At 34.3% G+C, this 16130-nt stretch overlaps 1 protein-coding gene across 10 annotated transcripts in view; it reads left to right on the top strand.

The window, feature by feature from the left end:
* The window catches only part of LOC121412155 (neurobeachin-like), a 102895-nt gene that overhangs the window by 29353 nt on the left and 57412 nt on the right, over positions 1–16130 (top strand). For all 10 annotated transcript variants that reach the window (XM_041605105.1, XM_041605079.1, XM_041605097.1 and 7 more), the window contains exons 3-5: positions 2385–2480; positions 12740–12858; positions 13543–13669. In XM_041605105.1, the coding sequence (XP_041461039.1) occupies positions 2385–2480; positions 12740–12858; positions 13543–13669 (342 nt within the window). The remainder of the gene's footprint in view (positions 1–2384; positions 2481–12739; positions 12859–13542; positions 13670–16130) is intronic.

The following is a 16130-nucleotide window of genomic DNA, read 5'->3' as shown; positions in this document are numbered from 1 at the left end:
CTTGTAATTGAGAGTGAAAAGATGAGCCATGGTTATACCCAGGCTATCACTCCTATTGAAGGAAACGGATGTTCTGAATGTGAATTTAAGTATTAATTACATGTAAAATCACTTTTTAATTTTGGTGCAAAAATGTATCGTATTACAATTAAAATGAATGATAAAAGTATACAAATGTAAACCATACCAGAAATGATAATAAGGTGACAGTCTTTCTGAAAAAAAGTCACATTCACACAAATGATAGCAACGTAATTAACTATTTTTTTAGATTCAAAAGTGCTAGAAACTCACATGATGTCATACAGTATCTGTTTTAGAGTAATTATTGGGGTGTCTGACATTGTTTTTCTTATACTTGTTGTTATTGAAAATTGAATTGAAGTGTGAAAGCATGAATCACAAGATTATTATTTTCCTCTTTTTACTCATCTTTTTAAAAATTAGTTTGGTAATAGAAATTTAACAAGTCCTTTAAAAAAAATATTTTTTTCTGTCTCAAGAAGATTCAATAATTGCAAGTTCTGACAGGCAATTGTCCTAACATTGTATGTACATTTGTACATCAATGACTGTATGCATACTGATGATATTCATATAGGAGAAGATCAACAAGAATCTATCTACCTTGGCATCTCCCCTATAGGGTATGGAATGCAATGGGGTAGACAAGCCAAGATGACAAGTCAGATTTCCTTGGGCTCCACGTAACCAATTTTGTGTCGGAATCGTTTACTTCTGCACAAGCTTTTCAAAGGTGCTGACGCTGATTCTTTTAGATAGTGCAAAGTGCTAGACCTTGGTGGAAAGTTTGAGATTGTCACAAACTGGAAGCCTCCGGCTTTTTAGTGATTTTTCACTGTCTGGATTCAATGTGTTCTGGCATAGTAATCATTTGATGATGAGGATTTTTTGGGGGGTGCATCTCTTTTGATCATTAGAGCTTAAAGCCTGTGTATAGCTTTGGTAAAGGGTCAATAATGTGATTGATAATCGAATATCATCTAATATGACAGTCTTACTGAAGCGTAGAGACCGTTAGATATTTTTCCAACTGCACTTCTCTGAGAAAATTTCAAATATTCAAATCTTGGATATATAGCGCCCTCTCTCGGTGATTCTTGTTTTAAATTAAAAAAATGGGCATTCAAGCACTTATCTTATAAATTTAGTGATTAGATATCCAAAAGTTACAGACAAAGAACATATCTTGAAAGTTTCAGCCCATTCCATGATTTGGAATAGGATTTAATTGAAAGACAAAAACACACAGATATTTTATTTTGATCGGGTGACCCGATCAAGTTAAATTTCCATGTAAAATCGCAAAATTTATCCTGTAAAACACATTTTCATTTCATATCCTCCACATCATAACTGTTATAGGGCATATCCATTCATATTAGCTAGCAATGAATTGGAATAGTGATAGGTGCATTTTGGTGGATTTACCAAAACTATACACAAGCTTTGAAATGCATCTTTGGATGCCTGTATGTTGCAAAGAATTTCGTGATGAAATAAAAATGACATGCAAACGCTGAAAGTGCATTTCATTTTGCTTTGAATAAAATCATCTTGACTTTCTTGGGTGAAGTTGAAATGGGAATGGGTTAAATCACGGAAGAAGAATAGAAGTCAAAAATGAATATAGGTTTTTTTATTATTAAAAGAGACAGGAGTTGATAATTGCTGATGTTTTAATTTGCATAAGAAAAATTTACTGCTTTCTATGTCTCCACAACAATTTTTTCTCCATCGTAGGTCAAGTTTATTTCCAGTAAGAGAGCATGGAGTGTTTATAATTAAAGAGCAGTGGAGAATGTACTCTGGCTAGAGCACCTGACCTTTGCAATCTTAATGAATTTTAAGATAACAGTTGTGGAAATGAATTTCTAAAAGATCTTGTTCACGTTATCCGCACTTTCACTGTGCTCCAGGCCATTTATTTTTATTGAATCGTTAATCTGCAGGTCTGTACGTTGCCACATACATGTATGTATATTCTCCTCAGTAATTATGCTTTTCCATGAATTGCAATCCATGTTCAGATATCAAGATTATATATTTTTTTAAAGGAGTTGAATTGGATTGATCACTTCTGAAATTAACTTGCAGCCCTCATTGTACTTTATTTTTCGCTGAAAAGTAAGCTGTACTGGATTTTCTTGAATAATTGCATTCAAGGACAACTTTTTGTGACTGAACCCTTGAAACACACATGTACAGAATCTGAACAAACAAAGCTCACTACAAGAAAAGTAGATCTCATTTTTTAAGACATAGTCCTGTATAATGTTGAATAATGCAAATTAAGAAAGTTTGTAGAAAAATAATATATTATAAGAAAAAATTATAACAATTTTTCCCTTTTTATTTTCCAGCCAAAGCATTCTGTTCGACTACTCCAAGCTCTAAGACAGATTCCTCGCAGACATGGTCCAGACGTCACATTTAGCTTTCCTGGCAAAGATGGCGCTGTAAGTATTCTTTTCTATCATTATCTCTTTCTCTGTCTCTCTCTCTCCTTTCTGTTTGTTCCTCTCTCCAATTATATATTGATTCTCCTCAGTGTGCATTCCTGAAAATAATTTTGAAAGATGGTTGACACTGGGAAGAAATGTGTAAAAATGAAATCAATCATAATGAAACCATTATAAAAAAAAAATCTTTACAAATTGCGATTTTTCCTCTGAATCATACTGATAGAAAGCTTCATCAAATCTGAGGGGGAAAAAGTTGATATCAAAATTAAAATGTCATGAAGGCCAAATGGAAGTGTAGGCGGGTGAGAGAAAAAGGATGCATTCATTATTGCTATATTAAATTTCACTCTATTCATGAAACACGAGATGATAAAAATAAAATTCATTCATGTGTTTTTTGGCAGAAGAGCTGTAGTTTCTGTAAACCAATATGACTTGTTATGATGTCCCCTTTCATCCTGTACAGAATAATTATCCCTTAAAATGAAAGTTCTCTGATTCTAGAAATCCTTTTGTCGATTCATTACGCTTTTTTTCAGTGAGGTGAACTTCTCTTGATAAACAGATTTGTTGCTACGGTGATGTAGCTGTGGTCTGTGATAATATGGAAATAGGAAGGTTGATTGTTAAGAAAAGGCCTTGTGGCCCATTTTCTCTGTTTACTATTCTTATATGATGGGCATTTATTGTTATTAATCATGTCTTTGAAGTTTAATAATAAAAATAGGAAAATCTTTAGAAAGTGTGATAGAAGGGAGAGAGAGAGAGATAGAGCAAGCAAGAGAGATGGAGGAAATGAGGAATAGAGAGAGAAAAGGAGAAAGAAATAGAAGAGGGGAGAGCTTTTCAGATGGACTGCACCCTGATCGCGTCTTAACAGAACATGTGTCCGGGCGTTGTAGAGTTGTTTTTCTACCTTGCTTCCACCCTGGTCAGAGCAGGCTTAAATTTGGAAAAATTCTTCCAGACACAGTGCTGCTTTTCTCCTAGTGGGAGCATCTTAACAGGAAAGGGGGATTTCTTTTACCCTGCTTATATCGGGGTAGGGCAGTCAGAAAAGTGTCTGTTAAGACAGGGTATTTGATAGAAGGGGGGGAGAGATGGAGAAACAGTACACTCTGCAAACAAAAAAGGTGCAAAGGGTGGAAAGGGCCAAAGAGTGAATGTTTTAATACCACACTTCTTAAAAATACAGTACTCCTCTGCTTTTTTAAAGGGGATTTGCCCATTCCCACCAATTAATCTTTAGAGTGTACAGCTTGGAAACTAAGAAAATTAAATACAGCTTTTTTTCTTTTAAAACAAGAAAAGCTGTTTCTTTTTTATTAATGTTTCACACCAACTAAAAAGGGAACATTGAAATGATTTTGTGCTTCAGTGATATTTGGAAAATAGTGTCACAGAGATTGTTGTTTCATGTATGTGAGTATAAGTCACCATAAACCATCCTTTTTGCCAAACTTTTGATGTACCTGATAACTTTCTTGATCATATCTGAATAATGATTCAAATTTAATGTATAACCACAAATGTATACCAATGCGTTATGTGCCAGGTGGAATAGATTAATCCAAATGAGGCAAATCCCATCACCATGGCAAACCTAAGCTCACATGAATACTCTGGTAAATGCTAACCTACCTCATGCATTAATGGCATAAGGCACAAAGGAGGGGAAGATAGGGTAACGAGGTGGGCGATAGTATTACCCCTAATGTACTCATTTTATAGCAAGCCGATACGTTGATTAGGTTAATTCAACTCTTCTAGACTCGTTTATAGGAGGTAGCATAGACTGTGACCAACATTACTGTTAATTTGGTGCCCCTGGGATTCTAAAGATATCTTTCAAGAGTGTCTCATTTCCTTCTTTTGCTCTTGGTTAGTGTTGTCTCTTTTTGATAGTGATGTAAGAGACCTCCATTTTTGAAGAGGCCTAGTAGCATTGTTTGCTGTCCATGCCAGGTTTGCTTCTCACAGTGGGTGCGTTTATTCGACACTTTTTAACCCTAGAATCATGATTAGAATCATGATTCAAATCACGATTCTGCAGGATCACGATTGCTTTTTGTCAAAAGTGGAAATAAACGTCTTTCAAATCACAAACATGAAACATGGAAAAAGGGGCGTTTTGAAAGACGTTTCTGTAGAATCACAAACGAAAAAGGTCGTATGAACGATATCGTGATTTGAATCATGATTCTATGACGTCATTGTGTCGTGCTTCTTCCGGGTTCGACTCAAAGGCGCGCGCTGTGTTTCGTGCAGGTTAATTTTCGTGGAGCAGTATTGCCAGTGTATATGCCAGTTGACACGTGCATTTAGGAATTATCATTCTGTGTATTGTACCATCGGGGTTGTACTGTAGTGTCATTTGTATATTTCATTGTTTTCATCAATCTTGTCTTCAAAGTTCCAAAGGCACAAATTGGACCTATACTTCCTGGGTCAAACTGCGCACTGTGATGCGCACTGGATCGGCCCGAATTCAGGGAGAAACAGCGTTAGAAAGATGGTCGTATAAACGCCGATTCTGTCGGATCGTGATTCATGTTGCTGTTTTGAATCATGATTCAAATCGTGATTCAAATCATGATTCTGGGTTAAGGTCGCATAAACGCAGCCAGTGTCCAATCCCTCTCCCCTGATGGGAGATTTATTACCCATTAAGGTTTTATAAGTACCTACTTTTTGTAAACTGTCAAATGTATGTATTTAATGCAATGCATTAATATTCAGAAAACGTCTTTTTATCAGTTGTCATGAAACTCGTGTCCATTTTGTTTTTGGTTGATTTGACAGTGTTCCTTTATTTTAATCAAAGGAAAAATCAAACCCAAATTATGTTATGTAACCCTAAACAAAGCAGAAACCTGATCGGTAGTAGTGACCATTGAAGAAATTGGAGAACTCATATCTGAAAAAAAACTTTGATGATTAGAATTTAAAAGCAAGTACAAGTAAAAATGAAATAAAATATGTGGCAACTTGATATTGAAGTTGTTATGGATTGAAGATTTATACAAGACCTTATCAAAAGATGATAGAACTAGAATCTACAAATGAAGGAATCAATTTCAGATTTTCATAAATTCAGCTATTTTTAGATTTAATTATTTGCTATTTCCCCCTATTTTTCAATTGACAGGTGGTTTATTTTCATTCACCATCAATCCTTATAAAAAATGAAATTGCATTATTTGTATTAAAATAGATACAGATATATGATTTTTTTTCTGGTTCGTCATTTTATAACATGCTGTTATTTAGCCTCGGGAAAGATGGGTATATAATTATCTTCTTTGTTATAAGTACATTCTCTAAGTGCATTCTATATTTGGTTTATTAAGAAGAAAACATATCAATGAAAATTTATGAGATGAGGGAAAATATTGCTTCAGGGTTTAGGAGAAAGAAAATACATATGCTATGATATCATGTTCCTTTTTATGTGTCATGCCATTTGATTTTCCATTACCAATTTTCTTGGTGGTATAGTAGATCATTTTACAATTGATATTTACTTAATATATGAAGGAAGGCTGATTGACTGTTCTTGCTGAATACATTATGAATTTATTTGGACAAAATCTGAGAAATTCATCTTCACTAAATCAATTATGTGTTTTAAACTAAAAGGAAATTCATGTTTGATATTACAATTCAATTTTACAGCAACTGCTCATAATAATTCAATATTTATATAGTGCCGATTAAAATTTCTTTAAAAAAGTGCTTTAAGATAAAAATGATTTATGATAGTCATTATGAATTGTATCATATTAATCACACTGGCAGTTGTTGTCACTAAAATGTAACATGAAATTGATGAAAATTGCAATAGCACCAAAACACAGGTAACTTGTTGGCTCTATAGTGTGAAAATATCAGCAACACCATCAAGACATTTCTAAATTAATTCTTTCAGTCGTGTCTCTACAACTGATAATGTATATTTTAGCATGATTTACAGTACAGTGGCTTTAAATAAAGTAAATTCCAACCATAAGATGGCTGCCTCGTTTGAGTCATTGCGAAGCTCTGTCCACCTTTATATTTATCATTCCAAGAAGACAACGCATGAGGACCACAAAAGGATTTCGCCGCAGGATGGACGCATCCCTTGAGGGATCACTGAACACTTGCGCATGAACAGGTATTTCACCTGCTGTTGAAGCAAAGTCCTTTCGAGATCGCTCGCCCTTTTTAAGTAAAAAATAGTCAGATAAAAGCTTTGATTCCTATGGGAGGTACATCGTTGGAAGATGGAATCACAGTTTTGTTTTTATTGTTGCATGACTTTCAAGATTAACAGACTTTTACAAGTGGTTCTTGCAGGACTGTAAGAGGAGAAAACACACTAAAATTATGAATGAAAAATAGCAGATTGATCATATTATAGCTGGTTGACATCAGAGGCTTAGAAAAACATTCAAGGCATTTTGAGTTTCTTCATTGTTTTAACTACATACTGCAAGCATGACAATGGCTTTGTTATTATAGATGTCTTATATGGAAATCGTAAGTTATAATAATAATAATAAAAGTAATAATAATGGTATATTTACCCAGGGTAGCCACTTCAGTTCTGAAAACTGTTCTCCCAGCGGACCCTGCTATTATTTTTACCCGGCTAAGCTAGGCTGCCTATTCAGGTGCACACAGCTTTTCAAGGAATTACTCCCTGCCGGTACCCATTTACCTCACCTGGGTTGTGTGCAACACAATTTGGATGAATTCCTTGCTGAAGGAAGTTGTTGACAGTCATCAGTTTTATGGTTCTATCAAAAGCAACAGTAGTGAAATATAGGTGTGCAGTCTGCGCAGTATGAGATATTGTCGCACGCACCACAAACCGTCCTCTCTGTGCACTTCTATGTGAAAGTTAGTTTGGCAAAAAACGCATGTAAAGAAAAGCTTTTTAAAAACCAGCAATAAGTGCACCTACAAGGAGAGCAAATTATTTACCAGTGTCTTTGTTCGATAGTTCAGGTACCAAAGTTTCATCCAGTATCTTTATATTTTCTTGAAGTGAATTATTTACGCTACAGTGGGCATCGTAACAGAGCGGACGGTTCGTGGTGAAATCGCGAGGCGCGATAGAGCACTGTATTCTGTATTTGCGTTTTCTTCAAAAGTAACTTTCGCATCGAATTGTGCAGAGAGGACGGTGCGTGGTATGTGCGACGATATGAGTACTTATATATTATTGTTCTTGCATATTTGACAACTTTTTCTCATATGATTTGAATAGAATATTGATATTTGTAACTATAAACTCAAAAAGTGTTGACATGGTTCTCTTTACTTGTTTATACCTTCTTCAAGGTAAATATGTTTGGGTGACCATGACAGTGTGATATGTTCACATCTTACACAGATATGATTGATACAAATTCAGTGATGTACAGGATACTTTTAACTTTAATACATGTAGATGCTGTAGGTGCTAGATTGATCCAGTTGCTGCCTTTTGCACATTTTAAAAAAGTGAACATGGATGTAGTTTCAGTTTGGATTTATTTTTCCTATCTCACAAAATGTAGTTCAATAGGATAAACACAAATGATGAATTAAAATGTAACAAACCATTAGAAATAAGGAACTAGTCATTGCAGGTGCAAATAAGTTATAAGGGAAAACAGGCAATACAAACAATCCTTTAAAAAAAAAAAATCCAATTTCTTATTAAATGTCAATATTAAAAGGTAAAAGAAAACACTACTTAAAACAGAGAAAATATAACAAAGGACTGATAATGCTAACTTAAAATGAACACAGATTTGAAGGGAACATGGGCATGCATGCATGAGCATGCATCATCGCACCAGTTTTTATACTGTAAAACATTATGTTTTAGCCTTTGGGAGTGAAATCTAATCTGAAAAGTCAACACTCCCTCCTTTCATTCTGATATCACTTGTTAGATCCTAATGGGTATAAAGATAGCTTTATCTCTTTCATGCCCCTGTTATCCAATGAGAGCAAGAAATTTAGCTCTGTAATGAGATAGCAGTACAGTCAATTAGTAGCATCCATTAGCAAGCGACTACCTCATTCACACCATTGCCCCCGAAAACCCTTGTCATTAGATTCATGACCCAGTCATTGTGATTGCTTCCTTAGAGCCATGTGAAATCAATCCTATGTACTTCCTCCAACAGTGATTAAGGCCCGTGGGTGGAATCAAGGAGTGTGGTAGATTAGGTGTGTACAGATTACAGCCATATATGTAGATTAATAGTGTAAGAGTCGTTATGTAAAGTGACACTTTGCATACCAAATCAGCTGCTGATGAAACCGGCCATTGAAATGGTTCTTGTTGTACACACTTTCCAACACTTTTTTACCCATCAATATGCCCATTAAATGGTCTGCTTTTATAACCTGTTATACATGTCATGATGAGTAAGAATGAAAAATTAGTGTATGTAAGTTATTCATAGCTTTTTAAATTGGTGATACAGTTATTGTCATTCAAGACAAAAAAATGTGACGGTGAACTGCGTGCATGCTTATACACAAGAAAAAGGAAACAACAATAATAAAAATGATAAGATTACATTTCTATAGTGCATAATACACAAAGTCTTTATGCACTTCACATATACATGAATTAAATATCTCAACTTATACAATATGTGCATTGAAAAGAACTAATTACAATAGGATTCAATATTCAATAATTCTTCAGCATGGCATAAAACCATGGAATAGAGTTATATTATTCTCATTGAATGAGCCAATGTCTGTTTGGGTCGCTGTTGATCATCTCATTCATTCACAAAACATCCACTACCTATAAATATTTTCATCTGATATGAATTAATTGGAGTATGATATCAATTCATATTGCTATGAATTCAACTAAATCTAGATTAGATGTGAAAATGTTGCAAATTCTGTACATTCACTTGTGTATGTACCCTGTGAGGAAAATATAGAGGAAGGGATGACGAATAAGCTGAAAGGGGAAGAAAATGAGGATAAGATGAAGAGAGAGAGAGAGAGAGAGAGAGAGAGAGAGAGAGAGAGAGAGGGGGGGGGGGGTAATAGGTGGAAGGAAAAAAAACATGATGCTGGTGATAAAAATACACTGATGATAAAGATGACAATGAGAATTCTATAATGAAAATTCAACCTACAGTGAACACTGCAAAATGATGTTGGTGATGCTGAAAGAAACAGTTAAGGGATATCAGAATTATTTGGCTGGAAGAAAAGTATTGTGTATTATGTAATAATTCACTGTACACTAACTCTAGTCTAGTAGGAGAATATCTCCACAAGCATCATTAGACTATCACACACAGGAGTGAAATACACCTCTCTGTATATTCCCCATCCTACGTCCTGAAAAAATGGTGTGAGTGATCGTCTTACCAACATCCTCCTCCGTGGTGAAATTTCATCTGTGTAATCGATTCTTCTCCATTACCACATCACTGGAATCAAAGAGACCCCCACCCCACCCCCATCCCTCTTCCACCCCTTCTTGCCTTGGGATGTACATACAAGGTGACTGACTGTCAGCATTCAGGCATTTCCTGTAAGTGATGCCTAACCAGAGATCATGTAACCATTCCATTTTCTCACCTTTTTTTTTCAATGATTATCATCCAACCAAGGCATGGTGGCTCAGTGGTCGAGCACCCGCCTTGTATGGAGGGTAGTGGGTTTGAACCCCAGTCGTGCCATATCAAAGATTTAGAAATATGGATGGGACATTCTGTCTTTTTCCATGTGATTAGAACGGGGCAGAAAGAGAAATGGTACATGCCCGTAGATCACACTAAAGCTGAAGGGGCTACTCTGTTTTAGTTTTTATCATTTATTTTCATGATGATGAGATGAGCAATGCTTTTTTGATACCAGCTGCAACTTTTCACAACCTTTATAATGATTGTGCCTCATTTTAAGAACTTTAAAGTTTAAAAAGCCAATACAGTTTTTCACCTTTGTGAATCTTTGTAACATAATTAGTTCCTTTACTAGTTGAACAACTTTATTTGTTTTTGTGATAACTGTAGTTTTTTTTTTAAAAGTCATTAAATTTTGTCATAAAACAAATTCTATTTAAAAAGCATTTAAAAATAGTTCATCTGAAAGAATGATATTTTACATTTGTTTTTTAGTCTTAGAAGTGAATTTTATCCTTCTATCATACAATCTGACCAAATAAATAATTAGTATGCAGTCTTTTATCTTTTATCAGTACAGATGACATCCTTTATCATTTCTGTCAAAATCTTCTAATAATCCTTTCCACTTTCCACTACCTTTGGACCACTAAAATGTGGAGTTAAAGGATATTTTTTTTTACTTGTATAAATCATGAACTTCTCACCCCTAGCCCCGGATTGGTATTTTACGATTGACAAATATAACTATGGATGGAAATTTTAAGCATTCTAGTAGTATCAATCCCTGTAGCATTGGAATTGCACTCGAAGATTCATTACAAGCTAAAAGGGGATTTTGTTTTGCTAGTGGTAAGAAATCAAAACCTGTAGCCATTTCCATCCTAATTTTCTCTTCAAAGCCACCTCAGGTCCCTGTTGCACATGCATCCATTGGCATGTAAATCCTACTAGGGAGATGGGTATATCTGAAGGGGAACATAAAAACAAAAAGATCTTTGTATGAAGCGTCACTCTTCTTGAAAAATAATTATGATTATTTCCATTAGATACATTGGAATTCTATTTGATTTAGAGTTCCGGGGGGGGGGGGGGGGGGAATTCTCTATCAATATCAAAGAGGATATAAATTGTTAAAAGCATAGGCCCACAAGATAATGATTTTTTTTTCGGGGGGGGGGGGGGTGCAAACCAATGTATTTTCCTATATATTTCAATTTAAAATGAGGAATTATTTTTGTAGAGAGAAGGTATCATTGTATTACATTTGTGCATTTAATCATGAGTTTTGTATCCTCAACAATCATTCCTTTGAATGATCAAATTATGCAGTAATGCTTTATAACATGTAACTGTTTACAGATACTCGCACCAGCTTGCACATTAAATGTATTATGTGACATTGATGCTCTCTCTTCTGAGGCTGTGATAATCTAGTGTTTGAATAAATAGGATCATTATATCTGCACCTGATGCCCATATGGAATCGGTGGTTTGTTATTGACCTTATATGTATATATCACAAAAGATGTGGGTGATGGAACGTTTGTGCAATCAGAAAGCGATCTGATATTATTGATGATTGAGCTTTAGAGGTTCATAAGGTAATTTTTTTTGTAGAATTAAATGCTAGGAGTATGAATAAATTCAATTTCTGTAAATTAAGAAGGCACATCAATCAGAATATGACCAAAGGAGAGGAAAATAAGAGTATTTTACTCAAAATGACAAGGAAATAGTATCTATAAGAAGATAAAATCAAAAGGAATAGAGAAGAAATAAGGGAAAGATAAAGAAAGAGGAGAAGAAAATGAATAAAAAGAAAAGAAAAAGAAAGAGAGAGAGAGAAAAAAACTGAAGGGTAAGAAGGAAAATGGAATATTATTGGTGGGGAGGGGGAAGAAAAGAGAAGTAGAGTAGAAGGAAAAAGGGGTAAAAATATAAAGAATATTGATACCCTACATTCCTTGGACAAGGTATGGAATATGAATAAAATAAGAATATATTTTTGACATTTTTTATCATTACATGCTAGGGGACATTAAGATTTCCCGTAATAATATCCATTCATCAGTTACAAGGTTCAAGTTTTCTCGAGCAGGGTGTATTTATACTATAAAAATGACTATGAAGCCCTTTTCCCTCTAGCAGTAGAAGTTGATAGAAGTGCATCAGTATATTAACAGGTATTTGGTTCTGGCTCTGATGAAGTCTACCAAATAACTCTGATGAGTAGAACTATTCAAACTGCCAACAATAATCCTCTTTTATCATCATGATTATCAAGAGATCATTTCAAGCCACGATATCTACCTTCTTCTAGGTTCTGTTTGAAAAAATTGGTGGAAAGATATTAGCTTCTGTTGTCAGCTAATAAAATATTGCCATGTGATGGGTTTGAGGTTATCTTTGTCTTAGAATTGTAGCATTTAATGTTTTATAGCTTTGGCTCTTAGCTTGAATGTAAGTCACACAGTACTCCTTTTCAAATAGGTCCCCAGATCAGCCTTGTACCTTAGATTTGACCCACAACTTTCATAAAAACTGCAAAAACTATTTGAGTAAAGTGGTACAGTGATTTATTAATTGACATTATGTTTTCTTTCTATACAGGCTATAGCACTACCACCCATTGCCCGGTGGCCCTATCAGAATGGATTCACGTTCTCTACCTGGTTTAGAGTGGAACCGATCAATACAAACATAGAGAGGGATAAACCGTACTTATACTGGTAAGGGATGTAATGTGAATGTGCAATATTTTATGCAGTGTATATCACATAGGGATAGGTTACCCTTTGCCACAAAAGACATTAAATGTGAAGAAAGTCAGAATGAGAGATTTTAGATTTATTTGGTATTATTGGAAAGGAAATTTGTCATTTTATGTACTTTGAGGATCAAACATGATTTGTTGATTGGTTTAATATGTTATCTGAGGTGCTTTGTGGTATCATTCCAACCATGATGACCACTACTTATATCACTTCCACCATAACTTCTTTCTCTACCATCACCTACACCATCATGGCCACTTTCTCTACTACCACTACGACCCCTACCATGACCACCACAATTAGAACAATTATTAGTGTCATGACCACTAATACCATTATCTCTGCCACTATCATGACCACTTTCTCTACCTCTACCACTACCATTGTCATGACCACTGCAATAAACATCACTAGTGCTATCACTATTAACACCACGATCTTTACCCCTATCACCATCACTACCACCACTACCATAACCACCAATACCAACACCACCACCATCACCACCACCACCACCACCACCAACAACATCACCACCACCATCACTACCATCATGGTAAATTATATTGCAACATGAGCAAATGTAACTCAATTCAAACACAAAAATTTGTAAAAGGCATTTTCTTTTTCATGGTCTAGCTTTCGAACAAGCAAAGGTGTCGGTTACTCTGGTCACTTCATGGGTTCATGCCTGGTTGTGACCTCTGTCAAGGTCAAAGGTAAAGGCTTTCAGCACTGCATCAAATATGACTTCCAACCAAGAAAGGTGAGTTACATTGTAATTTTATTCTGCCTCCGCTCAAGTTCAGGTTTCTTTTTAATTCCATGACCTTATCAGTTCAGTAGCCAAGATTACAAAAGAGCAGTCATCATAATTAGATCCCTATTTTAGTATGGTTAGGCAGCTTTACTCGAAAACAGATTGATTGCACTCTGAATTAGTGACATGTCTTATTAGATTTATTCTAGTGCTTTTTAAGGTCATTTAATAATTGGATTCTTCTGACATTGCAATTGTAGCTAATAAAGATCAGCAACAATAAGTACAAGAAATTGGTTCTAATTCCTCCATGTTCCTGCCCTTTTCTATTTAGATAAGTAATTTATCTGATTGAACTCACAAAGTAATTTGATTAGTCATTTTATGGGTCAATTGATATTGAACAATATTACCACAGATGTGGAACAAGCTCTTATTAGTATGTGAAATGTATTTTTATGGAAAATTGTTAGAATGTGAAATGTATTTTTATGGAAAAGTGCTAGTATGTGAAGTGTATTTTTATAGAAAATTGTTAGTATGTGAAATGTATTTTTATGGAAAATTGTTAGTATGTGAAATGTATTTTTATAGAAAATTGTTAGTATGTGAAATGTATTTTTTTTAGAAAATTGTTAGTATGTGAAATGTATTTTTATAGAAAATTGTTAGTATGTGAAATGTATTTTTATGGAAAATTGTTAGTATGTGAAATGTATTTTTATGGAAAAGTGTTAGTATGTGAAATGTATTTTTATGGAAAATTGTTAGTATGTGAAATGTATTTTTATGGAAAATTGTTAGTATGTGAAATGTATTTTTATAGAAAATTGTTAGTATGTGAAATGTATTTTTATAGAAAATTGTTAGTATGTGAAATGTATTTTTATAGAAAATTGTTAGTATGTGAAATGTATTTTTATAGAAAATTGTTAGTATGTGAAATGTATTTTTGTGGAAATAATATTCAAAGGAGAGAAAGAAAAATGCCACACTTTGAGACAGGCCCACCTACTTTGAGATGAAATATCACCACCCTTGTCATTCTGCCACTCAGACAGCTAATTGGCTCGTGCACAAAAGCATACATTTTGATTAAAGTGTGGAGTTACAACCAGGGCTGAAAATAGGCACCAGAGGGCCACCGTATCCTCTTGCAGTGCAGTCAGGGTGAAAAGTCAAAAAGATCTATTCCCTCGACTCAACATAGTATTTCAGGTCATTCACACAAGAATAAATTTTTGTTTATTAATTCAGACTTTCTTAATGGAAATTGTCTCACTAAAGGTCATGTATCATCATACCATGTAAATGAACATATAATTAATTGATAAAAGCATGAATAATGAAAATGAACCATTGAATTATAGAGGAAGCAAATCCAGTAGACAACTTTTTGTAAATATTGTTAAAATGATCTCAGGATATGTCATAGATGAAATTACTTTTCATAAAAGGAGAAATTACATTGAAATAATGCACACACATGTTTTTACCAAGACATTTGAATTTGTTTTAACCTGTACTTGAATTAATGAAGGCTTACTAGCAGTCAGCATTGTTTCCTAGTGTAAATGGGGAAAAGTTGATCCATTCAGGCAGGCAACTCCAAGTCTTTTGTTGGAGTAACATGTTTGTCTGATGAGATGTAACAAGAGGTCTTTATTAATTCCTTTCCTAAGTTCATGTGTTTACTCTCCTACTAAGATGAAATGAACCATACTACTCATAATGAATGACATGCAATACTTGCTGTAATACTACAATAGAATTTAAAAGTTTTGTGTAAATGTGTAATATGAGATCTGAACAGTAGATTGTAAATGTCAGATCAGCTATTCCCATGGTAATTAATTATCCCATTGATCATACATATACCTAATATCCTTTTTATAGCCACTGGGACCAATACAAGTTGGTCTTATGTGCATTTCTACTGTTTGGATTTTTACCATTCTGCAGATAGAATAAATGATGTAAGATAAACTGGATATTAGTCTTGGTAATCTAATACATTATTTGAAGTTGAAATGGCATTAAGATGGGATGAGACCTGTTAGTAATTATTATCCATGTCATATGGAACAATATTTTTTAATGCTTGCTTTTCAATAACCAAAAATGTTTAAAAATATTTTTATTAATAAATTTTATGAATTCATTGGTAATAGTCACTAAAAATAGGTAAGGTGTCATGTGATCAATAAGAAATATAGAAAGTGCATTGAAATATTTTCTTTTTTTTTTGTCCTACGGAGAAAAAAACCCTTGCCCATATGCTGAAGTCGGGTTTAACTTAAACTCAGGCTTAAAGTTGTGGTTTAAATATGGAAAGCCAATTGTTACATAAATCACTAACGGTAGAGATATCATATTTCATCTCATTTGGCTCTCAAATCATTCATGATTGTCTAGGAAGTTATAAATAGATGATTGTCTTCACCATCGATGAATCAGGAAAGAGCGC

The sequence above is a fragment of the Lytechinus variegatus genome, chromosome 1 (assembly GCF_018143015.1).
Source record: "Lytechinus variegatus isolate NC3 chromosome 1, Lvar_3.0, whole genome shotgun sequence".
In the NCBI taxonomy this organism is placed as follows: domain Eukaryota; kingdom Metazoa; phylum Echinodermata; class Echinoidea; order Temnopleuroida; family Toxopneustidae; genus Lytechinus; species Lytechinus variegatus.
This window is presented reverse-complemented; position numbering and strand designations above follow the sequence as displayed.